The sequence below is a fragment of the Lingula anatina genome, chromosome 1, assembly GCF_051362555.1.
Source record: "Lingula anatina isolate TDL-2025a chromosome 1, LinAna3.0, whole genome shotgun sequence".
Taxonomy (NCBI): Eukaryota; Metazoa; Brachiopoda; class Lingulata; order Lingulida; family Lingulidae; genus Lingula; species Lingula anatina.
The window spans coordinates 4,788,316-4,808,339 of NC_141767.1; the positions used below are offsets into that span (position 1 = coordinate 4,788,316).

At 33.7% G+C, this 20,024-nt stretch overlaps 4 protein-coding genes across 7 annotated transcripts; 2 read left to right on the top strand and 2 right to left on the bottom strand.

Moving 5' to 3' along the window:
- Positions 1-1,252: 1,252 nt before the first annotated feature.
- On the bottom strand, positions 1,253-3,152 carry LOC106165637 (transcription elongation factor 1 homolog). Its single transcript, XM_013543928.2, has 4 exons — positions 3,061-3,152; positions 2,424-2,550; positions 2,017-2,087; positions 1,253-1,796 (listed from the first exon to the last, which is right to left on the bottom strand). The coding sequence occupies exons 2-4, from the start codon at positions 2,537-2,539 to the stop codon at positions 1,732-1,734; spliced, it is 252 nt and encodes an 83-aa protein (XP_013399382.1). The 5' UTR covers positions 2,540-2,550; positions 3,061-3,152; the 3' UTR covers positions 1,253-1,731.
- Positions 2,801-13,045, top strand: LOC106165632 (DNA repair endonuclease XPF). Of its 4 annotated transcripts, none has more exons than XM_013543923.2 (23): positions 2,801-3,046; positions 4,102-4,230; positions 4,495-4,591; positions 4,740-4,822; positions 5,072-5,194; positions 5,458-5,515; positions 5,857-6,009; positions 6,508-6,621; positions 6,844-6,992; positions 7,279-7,332; positions 7,505-7,574; positions 7,798-7,891; positions 8,111-8,262; positions 8,505-8,576; positions 9,094-9,252; positions 9,396-9,605; positions 9,844-9,981; positions 10,266-10,400; positions 10,525-10,611; positions 10,870-11,043; positions 11,314-11,457; positions 11,694-11,789; positions 11,990-13,045. In XM_013543923.2, the coding sequence occupies exons 2-23, from the start codon at positions 4,148-4,150 to the stop codon at positions 12,230-12,232; spliced, it is 2,688 nt and encodes an 895-aa protein (XP_013399377.2). In that variant the 5' UTR covers positions 2,801-3,046; positions 4,102-4,147; the 3' UTR covers positions 12,233-13,045. The 4 variants fall into 4 exon arrangements, with proteins under 4 accessions (XP_013399377.2, XP_013399375.2, XP_013399376.2 ...); XM_013543921.2 differs by lacking the exon at positions 2,801-3,046 and adding an exon at positions 3,309-3,356; XM_013543922.2 differs by lacking the exon at positions 2,801-3,046 and adding an exon at positions 3,312-3,461.
- On the bottom strand, positions 12,825-17,199 carry LOC106165634 (AP-1 complex subunit mu-1). Its single transcript, XM_086999103.1, has 12 exons — positions 17,036-17,199; positions 16,523-16,595; positions 16,187-16,343; positions 15,812-15,879; positions 15,367-15,497; positions 14,755-14,899; positions 14,455-14,581; positions 14,145-14,287; positions 13,890-13,961; positions 13,522-13,680; positions 13,170-13,295; positions 12,825-12,994 (listed from the first exon to the last, which is right to left on the bottom strand). Exons 2-12 carry the CDS (start codon positions 16,562-16,564, stop codon positions 12,896-12,898), a joined length of 1,269 nt encoding a protein of 422 aa, XP_086855229.1. The 5' UTR covers positions 16,565-16,595; positions 17,036-17,199; the 3' UTR covers positions 12,825-12,895.
- Positions 17,200-17,203: 4 nt separating this feature from the next.
- Positions 17,204-19,958, top strand: LOC106165635 (BET1-like protein). Its single transcript, XM_013543927.2, has 4 exons — positions 17,204-17,375; positions 17,695-17,774; positions 18,358-18,414; positions 18,686-19,958. The coding sequence occupies exons 1-4, from the start codon at positions 17,333-17,335 to the stop codon at positions 18,854-18,856; spliced, it is 351 nt and encodes a 116-aa protein (XP_013399381.1). The 5' UTR covers positions 17,204-17,332; the 3' UTR covers positions 18,857-19,958.
- The last annotated feature ends 66 nt before the right edge of the window (positions 19,959-20,024 follow it).

The following is a 20,024-nucleotide window of genomic DNA, read 5'->3' on the forward strand; positions in this document are numbered from 1 at the left end:
AAGTCGAAACCCTGCCTGGGTATTTCCACACGTTTTAACAAATTAACACACTCTCCATCCACACTTTTTGGGCACTACTTTAAATATATACGTGCGCCCCAAACGTACACACCTACGTCTTTGGTGTTCTACTGTTTTTTCTTTTATGGTAAATCTGCACAGTTGGCTCTTCATTCTTTGCTATAAAATAAATTAGTTTTATCCTTTACTTTTCCGAAGAGTCTTGATTCAAAGCCACCTCGCCGTCTCTCCTCCGTTTATGGTTTTAGTTCCTTCACCATGGATTGTTACCACTGCAGGCAGCCTGTGAACGCTTGTAAAGTTAGTTATCTTCTCTCGATCAAATAACCTGCAGTAATTCATCATTTTGCTCGGTTTAATATCAAAGAAAATACAGAAAACGAAAACTGAACTACAGACATGGCTTGTTCATGCGCAGCAGACGATTCCGGTCTCCCTCCAGAATGGCTGCCGTTTGTTTTGATGACGCAGGCTCTAATGGGTCAATTGGGATTCAGTAAACAATTTCAAGATTATTCAAAGATCTGTTCCAGATTTACTCCTCCTGGTCACGACTGTGATCACCATACTAATGTTAACAAAGCTAAGAACATCAATATTGTGATCACAGCGCCGAAAAAGCAGGTGGATAGTTCTTCTGAGATACACAGAATGTTATCATCACCAATACCCTCCTTCCCCAAGGTTTTAGTACATATTAACATTTAGATATCGGGCATCTCTTGAACGCCTGCATTAGCATGAGTTTGGGCTATATTAAACTGTGAATGACGGCGCTACGGGTATCCGAGAAAACTGCACGAAAACCGGTTGTGTCCTTTTCACGAGGTGAAAGATGAGCTACACTTAAGTTCCATTGCATCAAATATGCATCAGAGATGTTAGGGTTATAAGAACTAACGGGAATACGTATCCCGAATTCCCTGTTGAGAAATAATGAGAAATGCATTGCTACTTGTATGCTACATACTAAGACCACACAAACCTTGCCGAGTGTAAGTCATAAACGTTTTCAATCTCCTAGCAATTGATGCTTCGTTGCTACTTATAGTATGAACAATGACGTACGTTAGATAATTATATTTTACCTTCCATTGTATGTTTTTTTTCTGTCATTCATTGTACTTAATCACTGCAGCTGTGGTTAATTTGATTACAATAAACAATAATTAAAAATAATTATGACATCAGTTCTTCAGTTTAATAAAAAAAAAAATGAAGTAACCAAACCTCGTTTTATACATAGAAACTTTAATGACACTGAAAAGATGACAAGGCGAGACTTCAAAAGTGATTGGATTAATTGCTTAAACTGCTTTTCATCATCAATTCAATGAAAAAATAACAAGATTGCAAAGAGTACTGTTAATGGATAAACAGAGCATCATTTTGATGACTTTCATGTACTCCTTGAAATAATAAAATATTGACCCAAAATGAGTGTGAATAATAACTTTAGAACCCGTGTTCTAGTCCTACATACAGCAGGCTCCAACTTGGATACGTCGCACTGTTTTAGTAAACATGGTGTGTAAACACTGTCAGGTCTTCCAATCTTCCATATTGTGAAGATAAGATTCTCAGTGACTAGCTCCAGGCTCCTTCCAATTTCATGAAAAGAAGCAAATGACATTACCATGTGTCTACTGAGTAGAATGTGGAAATAAAAAAAAGCCTCATCACAAATTGTATTTGTGATGAGAGTCTATGCTATTGGTTGGCCTGTTCACATGCATCGATCCAATCACTGTACACATCAACTGCCTCTGAAAGATCTGACAACAGTTAAGATGCATAACAAATGTCAATTAAAAATCTAAACCAGTGTACCTTTCATGATTATTATTTGGTTAGTTTTATCATGAGATTGATTTATTCTAAAATGTTAAAATCAAAGGCTGTGCTATTTTTAAAATCTCTTTCTTTATTGTCATTTTTTAAAATTATTTTTACCTAGTCAGGAAGTGTAAAAAAAAAAGCATAATAAAAGGATACAATTAATTGTGGTCTGAAAATCTTCAAGACAAACATTGCAAGTTATAACTCCCACATTCCTTGCTCGATCTCTGAAAAAATAAAAAGAAATTTAAATGCAGAATATATATTGACACTGAATAAATTTTTTCTTTGACAGCAAAAAGGAATCTAATTTATCAACAGTTTAAGACTTCTTGCAGCAGGATTGACTATATTCTTATCTTAGCCAAATCCCTTTCACTTATAAGCTAAATGAAATCTATCGGTAAAAGAAATTCTAATCTGGTTAACACATGATTTTTGGTTTGTTTGTTTTCTTTTCATACATTTTATACTACTAACAATGCTAGCGAGAGCCAAACATGAAGTAGCATGTTTTATTGTGCCAATCATCTCTATTAACTGTAAGGTTTTCTTGTACTTACAAATTCACTTCACAGGACTTTTCGTGATTACAAAATGGGCAGTTAAACATGGTATCCAACTTCTCTAATATCTTCCGTTTGGGAGGGGGCTTATTTGCCTTCTTTCTACGTCCCATTTTCTGGTGATCTAGAAATACAAAACTTTTTATAACATTTCATACACAAACTCTAAGCAATTAAGAGATTTAAGTCACAGAAATGAAAGTAAGCTATAATCGCATTCTAAAACAAAGGAATGAAAGTGCTGTTATTTCAGACTCTATAAATGTTTTTGCTTATTAAATTGTGCCTCATTTTGTTAAAAAGTATGGGCACTAATTGACATTCATTGTGAATACCAAAAGTTCAATATACCTGGGTATATATCAAAATGTGTGGCGAATACATTGTTTGCTACTATAGCGCGCCACACATGCATAAACACTGCCATAACCTTAATACGCAGTTGTTACTATAGTACATGTACGTTTCATTTGAACCACATGGCGAGGCTATTTCAAGCACAGACGGGTGGTTTGCTTCAATACAACTATCTCTTTCCTTTGAACAGACCACATTCTGAAAGATACTAATCTTAAGGACCAAGGAGTGTGGTAATAAACATGAGTATCATGACAAATACGGTAAGTAACGTTACCTTATCGTTTGTCTTGTGGTCCCTTTCACGCCGGAAGTTTGAAGAGAATAGAAAATGGCGATTATACAGCTAACCGATTTGGGGAGAAATTTTGACTTAAAAATAAGAACACATGTAAGTGAGAGTTTTAAAAAATTACAGTAACATACAATTTTGAATATTGAACAAACTGATTAGCTATGATATTATATCAATATCACTTTTTTTATTTTTGACTTCAAGATAACCTTTGTATTTTCCGGCCTAATCTTTATTTTGAATGTTTACAATATGTCTTCGTACACGCGGGAGAGGAGGCACTGTTTTGTTTTCACTTTTAATTATGCATGAAAGGTCGCAATCGATTCAACATTTTAGTTGATTTATTTTTTGGTGAGAAGATTCTGAAAAATAATTTGGCGGTATGTTTCCAACTTTTGTATATTTTATTGAAATAAATATATTTTTGCTGATGTAGCTATATTTTACGCTCTTACTAGGCTTACCCGGTTGTTTAGTTTGCCAGCAAAAAATCTGGGCTGCGGGGTCTATTAATGCCTGTTGAATTGTTCACAGTTTGATAAAACTTAAATTCACGAATGACGCGTGTGATTCTAATACGTTATTTATTTGTTTATTTATTTATTTATTTTTGCATGTGAAGTCTATTTGTTTGGTTGCCTCAGTTTTCTGCCCTACAGTAGCTTACATGCACTTACCGCAAGTTAGGCAACGCATTGGTATGTAAGGGCTCATAAAACCTGTGTTACAAACTCCTGAAACTTTAAATAACCACATCCTGGATATACTGTTTGCCCTCCATCGCACCTTGTACAGGTAGAGAACTGTATATCATATGAAAGTTATGTTCATTTTCATCACCAATTTTGACAGTACTGTACATAGCACTTTTAATCCAGTTATCCAGCAGTACTACCATTTCTGCATGTCATCTGTAAGTGACATCACATATAGCCTTGAGATTTGGGCACACAGGGTGTTATGACCCTAACCTAACCAAGACTGAAAACGAAGGCAAATTTTTTCCTTTGATTATTTCAGAAAACATTGTATATTAATAGAAGGTATGGGGCATTGAACATCAAAGATGACTGAAAAAATTATGATTGAGTATGAAAACCAAATGTTTCTTGATCTCTTCCATGAAGATGGACTTCTAGTCACAGGAAGGTATTATAGTTTGGTACAATTAATCACCTTGTATGATAAAATTGCACATGATCTTTTCCTCCTAGCTCGGGCAAATGAAATTAATCTAAAAAGTTAAAAATCTTTTTTAGAAATCAGTTGTCAAGTGACATCAAGGGTGATCAGATCCATGACTTAAATTTCAGTTACAAAATATAAGATCTTAATTTTTTTGTAATTATGTAGTTGATTTGAAGATTTTAACTAACAGAACTAAATGGTTTTATTTTTATTTGCATATTTCAGAGGTCTTGGCATTGACAGGATTTTTATTGATTTTCTGAAGCTGTACTGTGATCCTGGCAACCTGGTGCTAGTTCTTAATGCAGGGGACAAGGAAAAGGTATGAGTAGCCTTTTGTTTATGTTTTGTTCACTGCTGCCCCCTACTTAATACTTTTCAATTTTAAAATCTCAATGTGATTGGATTGGGATTTATTTGTTTTCTTCATTACGATATACTTTTCATAATCTTTGTCTCTTATTTTTCAGGAATACTTTATAGATGAATTAAGAAAACAAGGGACATCTCCACTGCCAAAAATAATCACAACAGAATACAATGCCAATGATAGGTAGTTACTCACTGACCATTGCTTGTGTAATATAATTATTTAATATGATTTAGCTTTAATGCTTGATGAATATCACAAAGAGTTTGACAATGAAGACAGAGTTAACCAGTCTGTTTTTACCTTTTGGTTGTGTGTCTTTAAGCAATATACCTGAAGGTACATCCTGAAGTGCATCTTTAATAAGCAAAAGGCATTGTGATCCTTTGAGAATAAAACCAACTTAACAATTGAATATTTTTATTACACCAGGCACTCCATTTACATGCAGGGAGGGGCTTTATTTGTCACTTCCCGTATTCTTGTTGTGGACATGCTGACAGAACGCCTACCTATAGATTTAGTCACTGGCATTCTGGTATTTAAGGCTCATAAGTAAGTACTATTTATGAATGTTCCAACGTTAAATTGGCCCCAGTTAAGATGCACTTTGTAGAATAGATACGTACATGTGTTTAAATTGGTTAACTGATTTGTTTACTTTGATTGGTGAGCTATAATCACCTGTTTTGTCAGTGCTATGTCTATAAAGTTGAGAAAGATGGGTGTAATGAGGATAAAGAATATATATGTGCCTATCTATTATATGTCTGTTTACACCAAAGTTTAAATAATTCAAAATTTTTTTTTCATTTCAGGATTGTTGAATCTTGCCAAGAAGCCTTCATTATAAGACTATACAGGCAGAAAAATAAAGTAATTTTTATTTATTTCTTTATTTTTTGCAAATTTTTTATGTTGATTTATAATGAAAAAATATAGAATTTCCATACACACCTGAAACAGATGTGGTGTCAGTTTTTAATGGTCTACATTATCTTTTCCAAAAAGAAAAAGCAATTAAAAGTTATACTTAAACAAAATAATTGATTTATTTAATCATTATGTTTTCAATTGATACAATATTAAGATTCATGCAATACAATATTAAGATTCATGCAAAGTAAGAACTTGGAAGCTGAAGTTGCATGTATTCTGTCTGAAAATCTGTCTGAAGTGTACATGTTCTATGATTGGATAATTATTGCATAATTTAGGTTGGGTTTGTGAAAGCATTCTCTGACAGTCCCCAGTCCTTTACAGCAGGGTTTTGTCAGGTGGAAAGGGTGATGAAGAGTTTGTTTGTCAGGAAGCTGTACCTTTGGCCCAGGTTCCATGCCTCAGTGGTCTCTTGTCTTGATGAACACAAGGTAAAGCCCTTTCCACATTGAGTGGCCCATTTCATCAGACTGGTTTACTTTGAGAGACTGACAAATTATAGCCTGATTACTATGTAAGAAAATAACCTAAACGGAGCCCTTATCTTCGACATGGCCAATTCAGTAACTTGACAACAGAAAGTGAATTTGTGATTGTTGGAAACTTGGAAAAGGGATGAAATCCTCCTGTAACATAATTACATGTTAAGACTTCTCAAGTTAAGTATATCTAAGGGATGTGAAAAGGGCTCAAGTATATTCTGTGAATGAACTAAATTTGTGATTCTGGTTTAACTTGGAATTTAGACTTATGAAGCGCCTTAGGTAATATATAATGTCAAGCACTGTAATACTCTCAAAAACTTGATATCGTCATCATCTCATTTTGAACCAGTTTACTTAAACCAAGGAGTTACAACTGTCTGTTGTAACTCCTTGCTTAAACTTATTATGTTGCTATGCTGTATTCATGAAGCTACATATTTCCAGGCTGAGGTTGTTGAGCTCCACCTACAGCTAACTCCAGCAATGCTTGCATGTCAGACAGCTCTTCTGGACCTGATTAATGCTTGCATCAAGGAGCTGAAGAGATATAACCCAACAGTAAGTAGCACGTAGGGGTTTAACAGGAAAAAAATATATACAACATTTATCATTTTCATAGGTCAGATTATGACAAGTACTGAATATCTATAAAGATCAATTACAGGTGAAATTTACTAATACAACAGTAGCATGAAAAATGAAGCAATCATTTCATTACAGAAATTTTTATTGTTGATTTCTATTTGATACTTTTTGACATGCTTTGATATTTTTCCTCAGTTTGATACAGATGAAATAACTGTAGAAAATGCCATCACCAAGTCATTTGACCAAATAATTCGCCTCCACCTGGACCCTATATGGCATCAGCTGGGAGCAAAGACCAGGCAGCTAGTTGCTGATATCAAGACTTTGAGGCTGTTGTTGAAGTAGGTTTCTTTATATCTTTGTAAAAGTATCTTGAGAATCTTGAAATTGTGGACTGTATTAATTTTTGTGTGGGTGTTGGTTCATCTAACATATATTTAATGTGCTTTGTTTATATGCATATGCTTGATCAGTTAAATGTGCATGTACTGTAGTAGGTGGGAAGCAGATAAATGAAACAATCTACACTACTTGTTAATACCATAGCACATATCTTACCATATTGCTTTCATTATACTCAGTTCTGTACTTAAATTTATACATATACATAATTTTTTTTTGTTTTAGACACCTGACACAGTATGACTGCATCACATTTTACAATCTTGTAGATTCTATAAGGTAAGTAGGGAAAAGTAATCACATATTCAGGCTGCAGTATCATAGGATAATGATTTTGAGAAATTCTTTAATTTGGCAGTTGAAAAAAAGGCAAATCATTCTATACATAATAATTATTTGTACAATTATTTGGTTTATTGCATTTAAATGAAAAATAGTCTCTTTTTTTCAGATCAAATGAAATAACATTTGGACAAAATTCTGGATGGCTGTTCCTAGAAGCAGCTGATAATCTTTTCACTGTAAGTCTTAAATAAAAAGAATGTCATGCCATTTTAAGTCAGTACTGGTTTGTAACTATTTTATATTAATTTATATTGTGTATTTTATTTTACAATTATTTAGATAAAGAAAACTATTTCTTTTTAACTTCTAATATTTTGTCTTCATTATTTCAAAGATAATTTTTAATCATGATAATACACTTTTGGAATGTTGAGAAAATTTACTTTTATGCCATTATAGCATGCAAAGGAAAGGGTTTATGGGCCAGCAAAAAAGACAAAGAAAGTAAAATCATCTGAAGAAAATTTGGATCCTGTTAAGTCAGATGCTAAAGGTATATTTGTTAATAGTGTGAACTGTTAATTGGGATGAAATAAAAAATGTTATATAAGAGTCACTTCTGCCCTACATTGTGTATTTTGATTACTTTGAAAGCATTAACTTCAGTAAAGCATGTAACAAGAAATAAAAACATTTTTTCAAACACTAGTCTAGAAATATTGTAAATACTTGTGTCAAACAATATTTAAAGAAAATGTATCTTGTATTTTAGGTCCAGTCCTTGAAGAATGTCCAAAGTGGAAAATTCTTGCTGAGATCCTAAAGGAGATTGAGGAAGAAAATGAGAGTGTGTCCAGTACACTTGGTCCAGGCAGAGTACTGATTGCTGCAGAGGATGACAGGACTTGTAATCAAATAAAACAGGTAGATATGTGTATATTTCATCCTCTTTTCTATTTTGAAGGAGTAAATGGTACAGAAGAAGAAGAAGTGAATATGGAACATATTTTTGTTTCCTCTTTTTGAGCTTTTTAGCGGAACTGATACAGAAATGAGACTTCACTGTTTGGCCTTGGTCAGAGTATACTAATACATTACTTGTTCTTGAAATATATCAATATTGTTTCATTTGAATGCATGCTAAGCTATTGTTTCTATTATTTCAGTATTTGAGTGATGGAGGACATACTTTGCTAAAGAGGTTATTTGATAAATCAGTTGGGAGAAAGACAGGACAGGTAAAAAAAATTGGACATTTGTGCTTAGTGACAAATCATGGAAATGCTTTATAACAGGAAACAATGAAAAGAAGACACATTTGTTGTATTGATTTTAACTTTCATATTTGTTCAATAGAAATGGTAAATTTTAGTTAAAGGTACATATGAACCGAACAGCGGTGAAGCGTGGATTCCCAGTAACACTTATAAGCCACTTCTACTAGTTTCTTATACGACTCAAATAAATTCAACATGCCAAGGGATAAACTGAATAAATTACTCGATCAGCCTTAAAAGAGCTTTTGACAGCTAATTTCTTTAAAATTTTGGTCAGAAATTTAACTCACTTTCGTGACCTACTTTTCTGCCCATTGATATACAGCATAGAATGTTAGCAGAAAAATCCATTCAAATATAATTCTTCGGGTAATTCTCTTAGTTATACTACTTGAAACTATATGTCGACATTTGGTTGGCTTTTGTGGCCAAAAATTGACTTCATATGCACCTTTAAGATGTGAAATTATTCTATTAGAAAGTAGCAGAAGAATCTTCAGCAGCAACAAGGGGCAGGTGGAAAGGGAAAGGAAAGGGCAAAAGTTCAGCCAAAAATACAAAATCCAAGTCAGAACTTACCTTAACCCAAATGGTAGATAGCCACAATAAAGAAGAGGCTGATGATGATGATGATAAGGTATCTGCCTCTTAATATCAATAGATATGAATTCAGCTGAAGGATATACCCATGCTGCAATACAGTAGTCAATAGTCTCAATTCTCTATCTCTCTCTCTCTCTCTCTCTTGCACTCTAATAACATTTACCATTGGTATAATAGACTGAAGAAGACACAGATTCTGTGGAAGAAGAAGACAAGCAGCCCCCATCTTCAGATGCTTATTATGGTGTGCTACAGGAACCAGTGACAGTGCTCCACCCACTGCATGGCTGTAATGATCCCTATGGGCTGGTGAGAACTCTGAAGGATGTTCAACCAAGATATGTCATTCTGTATGATGCTGACATGGTTTTTGTAAGACAGCTGGAGGTAAGTCCTTAGTAGGAGACTTTTTTTTTGGGGGGGGGGGGGGTGGAGATTCATATTTAATTTAGACATAAAAGAGATGACAGCTCGTTGGCAGATTGTAAATTATAAAGAGCATACGTGTAAGGAGTGAAGTTGTTCTGTTATTCAAAGGTGAAAATAGATAGAGCATGGCAATGACATGTCAAAAATGATAAACTTTACATGCCACTATTCATCAAAACTTATTAATCATTTCTAGCTATTTAAAGCTTCGAGGCCAGGTACACCATTGAGGGTATACTTCCTAGTGTATGCTGGCTCTGTGGAAGAACAGCGCTACCTCACCACTCTCAGGAAGGAGAAGGAAGCATTTGAACTCTTGATTAAAGAAAAGGCTGTAGGTCAAAATTTCATTTTCATGAATCAGTGGAGTTGTGGTTATTTGTTAAAGTTAACAAACTATTCTATTTTGGTCTATTTTATGTTCTAGAATTTCTGAATTTGTAACAAAATACTTTGTCCTATGCACAGTTTATTTATTTATTTATTTATTTATTTATTTATTTATTTATTTATTTATTTATTTATTTATTTATTATTATTTTTTTTTTGGGGGGGGGGGTTGTATGGATAAGAATAAATAAATAGACATTTAATAAAAAAATTTTGCTCACTCTGCAGACAATGGTCATCCCTGAGGAGAGAGAAGGGAGGCTGCAGAATGATCCCAGTCTATCAAGGGATCCCAAGTCTACTAATGCAAGTAGTAGTACCAGGAAAGGAGGGGTGGAACCCGAGCCACCTGTACAACAAAAGGTCAGTCTACAGGAATTGCAAGGAACAATATAAGGAAATGGTTTACCCCTTTAAAAAGTCTACAAGTGTTTCACTTCGATGAACTGTGTCCTCTTTTCCTCCACCATATCTTTTGTGGTTTCAGATTATTGTAGACATGAGAGAATTTCGCAGTGAGCTTCCGTCTCTTATTCACAGGAGAGGTATTGATATTGAACCCGTCACCATTGAGGTAGGAGTTTATGTGTGGCTGCATGAATAGCTTATTTGTTATAAAATTGCTTATGTTCGGAATCAGTTAAATTAAATAATAATAAATAAATAAAATAAGATTTGGTACTGCTATAACACATTCCAATTTTCTTTTTATTTTTGAGTTAAAGTACCCGGTATAATGCTTACTCAGAACCCGAGTGCATCTTATTAATAAGCCACTTCATAGATGATAATGTTCAGACTTTTTGATAATTTGAAGTTTAATAATTCTTAGGTTGGGGATTACATCCTTACTCCAGACATTTGTGTTGAGCGCAAGAGTGTGAGTGACCTCATTGGCTCTTTGAACAATGGCCGCCTGTACAACCAGTGTGCTGCTATGAGTAGGTACTATAAGCGACCAGTGCTGCTGATAGAATTTGATGCTAGCAAGCCATTCACATTGCAGGTAGGACAATAGGGGAACATTAAGCTGACAATATTTTATCATACTTCAACTTTTCATTTTGTTAAAAAAAAAAGAAACGTATTCTAAACAACTATTATAAAAGATAAAGATTGTATCAGAGGTACTGTAACTTTAAGATTTTGTTTTTTCATGCAGACCTATATAGATTATGAATACTCGAGTAAAAATAAATACAAGAGAAAAAAGAATGTTGAAGAGCTCTGAATGGTGTTTTGTTAAGTTTAATCTTACTCACGTAATCCTATCTAGGGTAAAAGTCAGTACATGTCCAGTGATATCAGCAGTCAAGATGTGACCTCCAGGCTGGCCCTCCTCACCCTCCACTACCCACAGCTCAGGATACTCTGGTGCCAGAGCCCATATGCCACTGCTGAACTCTTTGAGGAACTTAAGGCAAGTGATGACAAAGACATATTTTATACCTACTTCATACCTACCATCAGTATATGTATAGAAGTAATGTTAATGACATTGGTGAGAGCCAATATTCACCAATTGATGGACTGAAGATGTCAGAAGTGTTAGTTAGTAACATGCAAGACAATTCAGAGCATACAAAGATGATAACAACATGAATATTTTAGGTGTAATAAATATGACATGTAAATTTATCTTTGTTTACTCAAAAGGTTGGCAGAGAGCAACCTGATGCTGCAGCAGCTATGACGGTCACAGCGGAGACAGAGCTGACAGAAATTCCAGAGAAGTACAACATGGGCCCACAGGTTAGCAGAAATAGCATTCTAAATTGGCATTTAAAACATATCTGAATCATTTTTATATTCACTATTAAATTCAGAATATTTTAAAATATATGTATAATACATTTTTTTTAGTTAGACATTTTCTTGCATTGATCACAAATTTTTCAAACTTTGTGAAATCATATTGCCTGAATAACCAATTTAGAAAAAATATCTTTCAGAATTTTCTACTGAAGCTCCCAGGAATCAGCACAAAGAATGTCTATGCTGTCATGAATGCTGTTCATGACTTGTCTGAACTTGTCTCTTTATCTGAAGAAAGGATTGCAGAGATACTGGAAAATAAGGCACATGCCAAAACTTTGTGGGATTTCTTACATTCTGAGCAAAAGCAAGTTGAATCCACAGCTGTTCAGAAACAGCCATTAAGTAAATTTGGAAAAGGATTCAAAAGAAAGCGGTAGCAAATCTTGTTTTGTATTATATTGTTATTTATTATTTTTATTACCTTATTCAAATTATGTGATAGTGGTGGTAATTTGGAAAAAAAAGCTGCACACTAGAGTTAAATCAGAAAAATGTAACAGTTTAACAACGTGAAGCTTTGTAATTCCATTGTGACCAATATTAAAACATCGAAATTTTGAAAATGTCTCTTGCTTTATTATTGACGATTTTTTTCAAAAGTAAGAAAACGACAATTTGATGTTCAAGTAAACTTTTTATATTTGCCAGCAGTTGTAAAATAACACAAAATAATTCAAATATGTTAAAAAGACAAGATTTTGTATAATTTTTGATGGATTTATTAAACATATAGAGAATAAACATAAACATCAATTTTAAGATCTTTCTAAACATATTTCTTTTTTCATGCAACACATTTAAATGCTGATAATTTCAATAACTTCAAGATATCTCACTAGACTTTGTTCAAAATAAAGGTTCAATCATCATGACTCATTGATGTAAGATTTTTTCCTGTCTTCAACATTAAATTTTTTGTCCACTGTCCTGAACACTTAGTAGTAGTAGATTTATACACAATTAAAGCATACAAATACATATGCTTCCTTGGTTCTCCAGCTTTCGCCGGCTTTCCCACCGTAAGTGAACACAAACTGCAATTAAGAGGTTCTAAGCTGGTAGTCTCCATTCTGTGTGATGTACCGTACCCATGGCAGAGCCTGGTAGCCACTCTTTTCTATGATCTTTAAGTAACGGACCTGAAATGTACAAGTCTCATCAATTATGTCAAAATAAAACGAGAAACTTCATGTTCTGCCATCTGTAAACATTACACAAAATATAAAATTATTACAAAAAAACCATTTCTGTGTTTGTATGATAATTTGATATTAATTGTAAAATCAAAATCACACAAGATTATTTTTTACAAACCTGTATGCCAGATACAGTAAAATAAGGGATTTCAAACTTCACACTGATTGGAGGTTTGCCCTCAGAATCTTCAGACTCCACACTGGGAAGGCCAAAATGTGCCCTCATCAAATACTCCTTTCCACCCTGAACAGTAAAAAATATAAGGATGCTGAGATACAAATCTATAAAATCTAATAAATTGTTCCATTTGTTTGATGTATATACATAGACATTTCAATGAAAAGAGAACAAGGAAGACGAGAAAAGCCTTAAATGCACTTTACTCTCTTATAATTAAAATAACCAATAATAATCTAAATGTGTACTGAAGTTTCAGTCTGAAACACACACACAAAAAAAGTAGACTTACAGGGAATGATTTAATAGTCCAAACTACTGAAGAAGTTTCTGGAACATATTTACAACTACCAGTGGTTGTCTTAAACTTTGGAGAGTCAGCATCTGCAGGAACTGGGATGATAATCTCCACATTGTTGGCTGTGGATCTCCTCTTGAACTGACTCTTGGCCTATGAAAGATATGGAACACCTGAGCATAACACTTCACAATCTCATATTCTTACAGGACACAACTGTTGATCTCACAATAAAGCTGCTACACTAATGCTTTTTGTTGCCTAGTGCATAATCAAATATCTGAAAGATTTCAACCTCAGCAAATCATGGTACAATTGCTACTTTAGAAAGCACTTCATGTCCACAAGCTTTTAATACTAACCTTGATCATGTACTCCACCCTGCTGTGTGCATGTCGCTCTATCACAGACTCCACCCAAATCAATGGTTTCACCTGGAAGAACATGAAATCACCATTTACACTGTACCTCTCATCTTTGTAGTGCATATTTTTGTCAATAAATACAAAATTTAATCTTAAAACAATGCCAGTCACTCATTTAAGTGCATTAAACCTCGATTTTAATGTTCTTCAAAAGCACTCAATACTGGAAATATACATATAGCAGCAACTTACATGTGTGTTGAGTCTGTAGGACATTAACTCAAATTCTCCATCAGGTGGGATAAAACTAATGGTGCGATCATTTTCAAACCTTGACAGTCTGACACACTGGTGAAATTTGACATCTTCCAGCTCAACAGACTTACTTTTACCTCCTGAGAATATAAAAATTCCATTGTATACACCAAGGATTTATCAGGAATATCTTACCCAAAACTAGAAAATAATGCACAAGAAAATGTAGCACTAACTGGAAACATTTTATATGTAATTGATATAATTTATAATTCAAAAAAGTCAAAGGTACTTTTTCATCACTTACTTCCTGTACTTTCAAAGAGCACCTTGTCATTCAGTCCTAGCCTAAGTTCTGGCATCCCAGAAAGGAAAACGCGCATCTTGATTGCACCCACTATTTCACTTCGTAATACATTTCCATTGGCACTCACCTTGTAATGGAATACAATCATGATTAATAATGTAACATTCTCTGAAACTCAAAGAAAATGTAAAAACACTTTTTAAAAGATGGAAAGGAAATGAAGCTGCATTATTTTCTGCAATAAACAACTGAAGTCAACAAAATTTATGTTCAGATAAACCAGCAGATGCCTTTTCTTACCAGCAAGTTAACAGACTCTATGACATCAAGGAAAACTTCATTTTTTCTGTATTTGATCCCTTCTGATCTCCAGGACACTGCATTTGTTACTGCCATGGGAGGACGTGGAGCAACCTCCAGCTTATGTCCTTCTTGGGTTATATACCTGGAAGTTAACAAGGATGTACACTAGAATACTATATCCTTAACATACACATATAGATCAAAAGCTTTTATGTCATAAACTAAGTATAATCTTATCACTCACATGAAATATTTCCACATCCCATCAGCCATCGAAAAAGTCTCAATGTCACTTTGAGACTGATGAAGCTGGCCTGAGGGCATGTGGGAATATTTCTCACAATGATAAATTAATACTTAATTTGTGACAAAAGAGCTTTTGATTGCTCTCATCTACCAAACTGATGAAACTCTTTTAAACAGAGACACAAATCTGGCAGACCAACAAATTTCATGGTGAAAATAACTTATAGATAAAAATAATACAATCAAGTAAGTGATTAAATATATATAATCTAGTTTTCAATAGCATCTTCCAGTTTTAATAGAACAAATAGAAGAAGAAAGCAATAGATTAAAGTCAGTGTATACACTCTTATATTGACTTACTCTTGTAGAATCTTGCTGTCTGTTGTTTGTGGGTATCCGAAATCCATCAGTTCATCCACTAATTCATAAACAATGACAAAGTTATCCCTTATACTTTCTTCTTCTAACTCTTTGAAGTATTCTGTGAAAACCTAGAAACATACAAGAAGATTAGGTAAAATCAAAGAAAACTGTGATTTACATTCTGTCCAATCTAAATATAGCTGCCTTATGTTGCTCATAAATTAGTAATTGTTTTTGGTGATAATAAATTAATAAGGATTGACTATCTAAAAAGAACGTAAAAAATGACTAGGAAAATAAAAGTATCCAACATATGGCAATTTTTCATCAAAAACTTTTACATTAAAAAAAGAAAAGTGCACAGCTTTGGCAGCAGATTCAGCACATTTAAATGATGACTATGTTTTCAGACTACTGTCTGTGAATAAAAAATAATACTTACTGAAACAATTTTATGTAAAAAAGAAAACACCAATGCCACATTGGCATTTTTCTTGGACAATGCCACTACTTTTTATGTGATTAAGGAAAAACAACATGATGACAAATGAGCAAAACGACTTAGACTAACTGACATTATAGCATGGATTATATCCTATTAAGCAGGAACAAAATGAACAGCTGACTTGATGATGACTTTTCAGCACATGTGTGAAAATTTTATTTGATATTTATCCTGTAATCAAAGGTCAATCCATAATCCAAAGTCAAAGTCAACTTAAATATTGTTACGAACAGAGCAAAGCTTGGATAAATAAATTACTAGTAGACTGACAGTCTTGGCCTTCTTCATAAGTCATGGGGATTTAAAGGATACTGTACAGATTGTTGCACTTGATGTACATATAAGCCGCATTCCCATGGATAAGGATTGGTGTCGTACTGCCATCCTCTTCTATATCCATCAACAATGTCATAAACTTGTCTATCACATTACTATCAAATTCCCCTCTGTAATTCCTCGAGATCATTACCTGATAATAAATCATACTTAGGGCTTACTTCAACTGAGCACAATATTGTGACAAGGCAATTATACCCATAAATAAAAACATGCAAGAATATATTTTAGAAGACTGACATAAAGAGATCTCTTTACAGTTTTAATAAAATCTACTTTCATGGTCAACTTATAAGAGTATTGCCAACTTACCTTCCCCTTGGCATCTAAGATGTATAGTGCTGACACTGACATCTTTATTGATTTTTCAAACTAATTTTTCAACCTTGGAAGAAAAAATAAAATTACTAACATATCATAATGAAATAACTTTAAACACTATGACATGTACAAATAACTACTAACACTGGTATAAAAACATCAAACATATTTATATTTCAATTATCATTATTAGCAAAAAGAGACCTTAAACAAAACCATTTACAAATTATGTACTGGTCACAATGGTAATCTATCACAGCAAATGTATATTAAATCAATCTGAAACATATAAGCAACAAGATAATTCTGACATCGGCACAGTACTGTGAGTACTCCTCCCCCATTCAGTCCCTTCAACTTTGCGAAGACAGTATACCAATGAGGTTTCCAAGACTTTGTTAACAAATACACATATGCAGTCGATTAGACACATTAACCAAGTGGAAACATAATTGGTAGAGATATAAAACAGCATTAGAATGTAAAAAATTGTATCGAACGTACCTTGTTTTTTAATTAAACGTTCTGCTGTTACCAGAAAGCCGAAGCCGGAAGAAGTCACGATAGAACACCTGCCTTCCCACAATGCTTAGAGCAAAGCTGACTTCCGGAGTAGATTCATTTTGTACTCTATTGGTAAGAAATACGCCATTTCAAATAAATGTTTTACTTTTAAAATATCTGATTTGAATGTATAAACTGCATATCTTCTCGCTTCCTTTGCTGAAGTTGACAAAGACATTTTTTATAATTACACTTGCGGTGTTGGCACTGACGTCATCACAACATTGTCATTGAGAAATGGCAGACTGGACGAGAAGAAATGGAAATGGCCTTGGCAAAGGTAATTACACTGAGTTCATTATGTAAAGTCAGATGTAACACGTCTCTGTCAGTTGATCACAAAAGGTATTTTTGTTGCCTTTGCACGTTTTAAGTGGTCTTGCATGGGAGTACTGTGAACATCTACTCAGCTAATGTTTGTACTTTCATTCTTTCTGACATGAATAAATTCATTGTATTGTATTGTATTGTACTATCACCTAATATATACAGTCGTATTGTGATTCCAATTTTACTTAACTTTGATTGACAGAGCATTGAAGCTTTGAAGTGATAGAGTGAAATTAAAGATACTGATATTTTATTTTTGCATATTTAAGGCCAATCAGAAGAAATACTGGACAGAGAAAATCAGCAAATGACTGAAAACCTATCCAGGAAAATGAACAGGCTTAAAAACGTAAGGTCATGTACTGAAGTCCACACACAACGATTCTAATCAAGCTCTGTAACGACTTAAAACTTAGCACACAGATAGCTACATACCTTAGTATGAATAAACCGTCAATATTTTTATATAATTACCTGTATTTGGTCTTACTGGCCTTTGCTGATTTTTAAGAAAATTTTAGTTAAGAAAATTTTGTCCTTAGAAAATTTCCCTTTTAACCTTTCTTAGATAGTCAAAACATTGACCATGTGGTAGTACCAGCTATATTTAGTCATGTGTCAACACTAGGTCAGTTCCCAATGCAGTAGTTATGAAGCAGCATGCTGTGTAAAGAGTGGTAGAAATCTGATACTCTGGGGACACTCTTTATGGCTGTTTGTGTTAACAAAGAACTTGCTCCATCTATTACCATCTTTGCTCCCTACAACTTCTATACAACTACTGAGATAGTCAGAAACATGACATGAGCAAATAGTGTTTTAAATATATTTTCGGAAAGGTTTCCCAAAACCCCATTGCAGAGATTAAATAACGTACCAGCAACTTATACTAGTAGTTATTCAAACTAACAGGTGCATTTTACTTTAAACAGGTAGCCTTTGACATGCAGACAGAGGCAGAGGACCAGAATAGATACCTGGATGGGATGGTAAGTGAGCCATTTGATGACTTAATTATATCTTAATTATATTTTATATTTTTGTGTATACGTGTAGCTAATATGCACTCACTCAAATCCTGAAATATAACACCAGGTTTCACCTCTTGTCATATATAAAGAACATACTTGTAGGTCACCGTTTTCTATGATGATTTAATGCATTTTTGAAAATGTTACTTCTTTCTCAAAGTAAATCCTGAGTAAATAAAAAGAAAAAAAAAACACTCAAGTTTACATCCTACATTATCTTTCACTTCAGGGCAGTGATTTTGAGAGCTCCCAAGGACTTTTATCTGGCAGCATGAACAGGATAAACCACATGATAGGTGCCAACAAATCAAACAGAAAAATTATGTGCTACATTGTACTGTTTTTGGTGATCATATTCTTTGTGGTTTACTTCCTGGTCACTCGTTCATCTGGCTCCTGACAACCAATACCCAGCCAGGGGTCCAATTCTACTACACCCCAAGTTTGATAAGGAACTTAGGAATTGCATGGTCCATATCACTTTCCTGCCACAGGTGGTGGTTCTTTTGGTTTAGAATGCAGAGATCTTTCCCTTCACATATTTGGCATTCCAAACCTGCTTTGTTACACTGACCAGACGGTGGGAATCTGTATTGTGTTTTTATTAATACTGTGCTAGTCAATGGATGGATGGATTTTGTGGCCCTCCCCATGTGCCATACATGTGTTAAACCAAAATATGAATTACAGGGTATTTGTACCCAAGGCGTAGTTTTAGCTCTATGTCAGACTGTTTTATGTATATTTGTAAATAACTGTGTAAATGATATTTGGAAAAAAAAAACTGACATGTGGCAGTTGAATAAAATATTTTTGAAATATTGATTTAATTTCCATCAGTTGTAAGGTCTGGAACCAAAATGTTTTTTAAAACAATATTTTTATAGAGTTAAATATTGGCATTGAATAAAATGTAGTGTCCTTCCGCTCCCAAAACATAATAGGTTAAGTGATAAAGCTTTGTTAAATTAGCTAACAATATCTTTATCAATTAAAAGGTGTACATATTATGTTACAAATTGATAAGTGATCTGTTTTATTATAAAGACTCATTGATTGTTTATGCACAAAATTCTGGCATTCTAGAAGTGATTTTGAAAAGATTATACGTAATCCTACAAAAAGATATCCCAATATTTAAGATACAAAATGAAACATCCTTGCATTGATTCAGTTATATTCCTATTCTTCTTACATTTCTTAATAGAAAGATGTATTTAATTTCTGAATGCTTTGACATATACCTAAGATTTTTGGACCAGAGCTTGTTTAGTCAAAGGAATTTACAAGTACAACTAAGATGAAAGCAAAAAAAGAAAAGAATTTGCATTACAAGATTCCCTTAGTTACATTTGAAATTGTAAAGAACATGTTGACCAAAGTACTTAACTTCTGTAACTAGTTTAGTTTCTGTGTTAACCTGGTAAAACTGGTTACATTTGCTTATGGTCTTAAGTTTTATCACTAAGCAAAATAAAAGAGAACAATTTTTAAAAAGTTAATCAGACGTGTGTTCAAACTCGATAGGATGTATTTTTCAAAAGGTATTGTACATGGCATAGTAGTCC

Excerpts from the sequence above, each read along its gene's own strand:
- LOC106165635 (XM_013543927.2), top strand. The coding sequence starts at position 17,333 with ATGGCAGACTGGACGAGAAGAAATGGAAATGGCCTTGGCAAAG. Across the intron at positions 17,376-17,694 it reads TGGAAATGGCCTTGGCAAAG|GCCAATCAGAAGAAATACTG; the intron begins GTAATTACACTG and ends TGCATATTTAAG. Across the intron at positions 17,775-18,357 it reads AAATGAACAGGCTTAAAAAC|GTAGCCTTTGACATGCAGAC; the intron begins GTAAGGTCATGT and ends TACTTTAAACAG.
- LOC106165637 (XM_013543928.2), bottom strand. The coding sequence starts at position 2,539 with ATGGGACGTAGAAAGAAGGCAAATAAGCCCCCTCCCAAACGGAAGATA. Across the intron at positions 2,088-2,423 it reads AAGTCCTGTGAAGTGAATTT|AGATCGAGCAAGGAATGTGG; the intron begins GTAAGTACAAGA and ends TTATTTTTTCAG. Across the intron at positions 1,797-2,016 it reads TTTTCAGACCACAATTAATT|ATCTTTCAGAGGCAGTTGAT; the intron begins GTATCCTTTTAT and ends AACTGTTGTCAG.
- LOC106165634 (XM_086999103.1), bottom strand. The coding sequence starts at position 16,564 with ATGTCAGTGTCAGCACTATACATCTTAGATGCCAAGGGGAAG. Across the intron at positions 15,498-15,811 it reads TTTTACATAAAATTGTTTCA|GTTTTCACAGAATACTTCAA; the intron begins GTAAGTATTATT and ends GTATGTTTCTAG. Across the intron at positions 13,296-13,521 it reads GGACTATTAAATCATTCCCT|GGTGGAAAGGAGTATTTGAT; the intron begins GTAAGTCTACTT and ends TTTACTGTTCAG.
- LOC106165632 (XM_013543923.2), top strand. The coding sequence starts at position 4,148 with ATGACTGAAAAAATTATGATTGAGTATGAAAACCAAATGTTTCTTGAT. Across the intron at positions 5,516-5,856 it reads TATACAGGCAGAAAAATAAA|GTTGGGTTTGTGAAAGCATT; the intron begins GTAATTTTTATT and ends TGCATAATTTAG. Across the intron at positions 7,333-7,504 it reads AATCTTGTAGATTCTATAAG|ATCAAATGAAATAACATTTG; the intron begins GTAAGTAGGGAA and ends TCTTTTTTTCAG.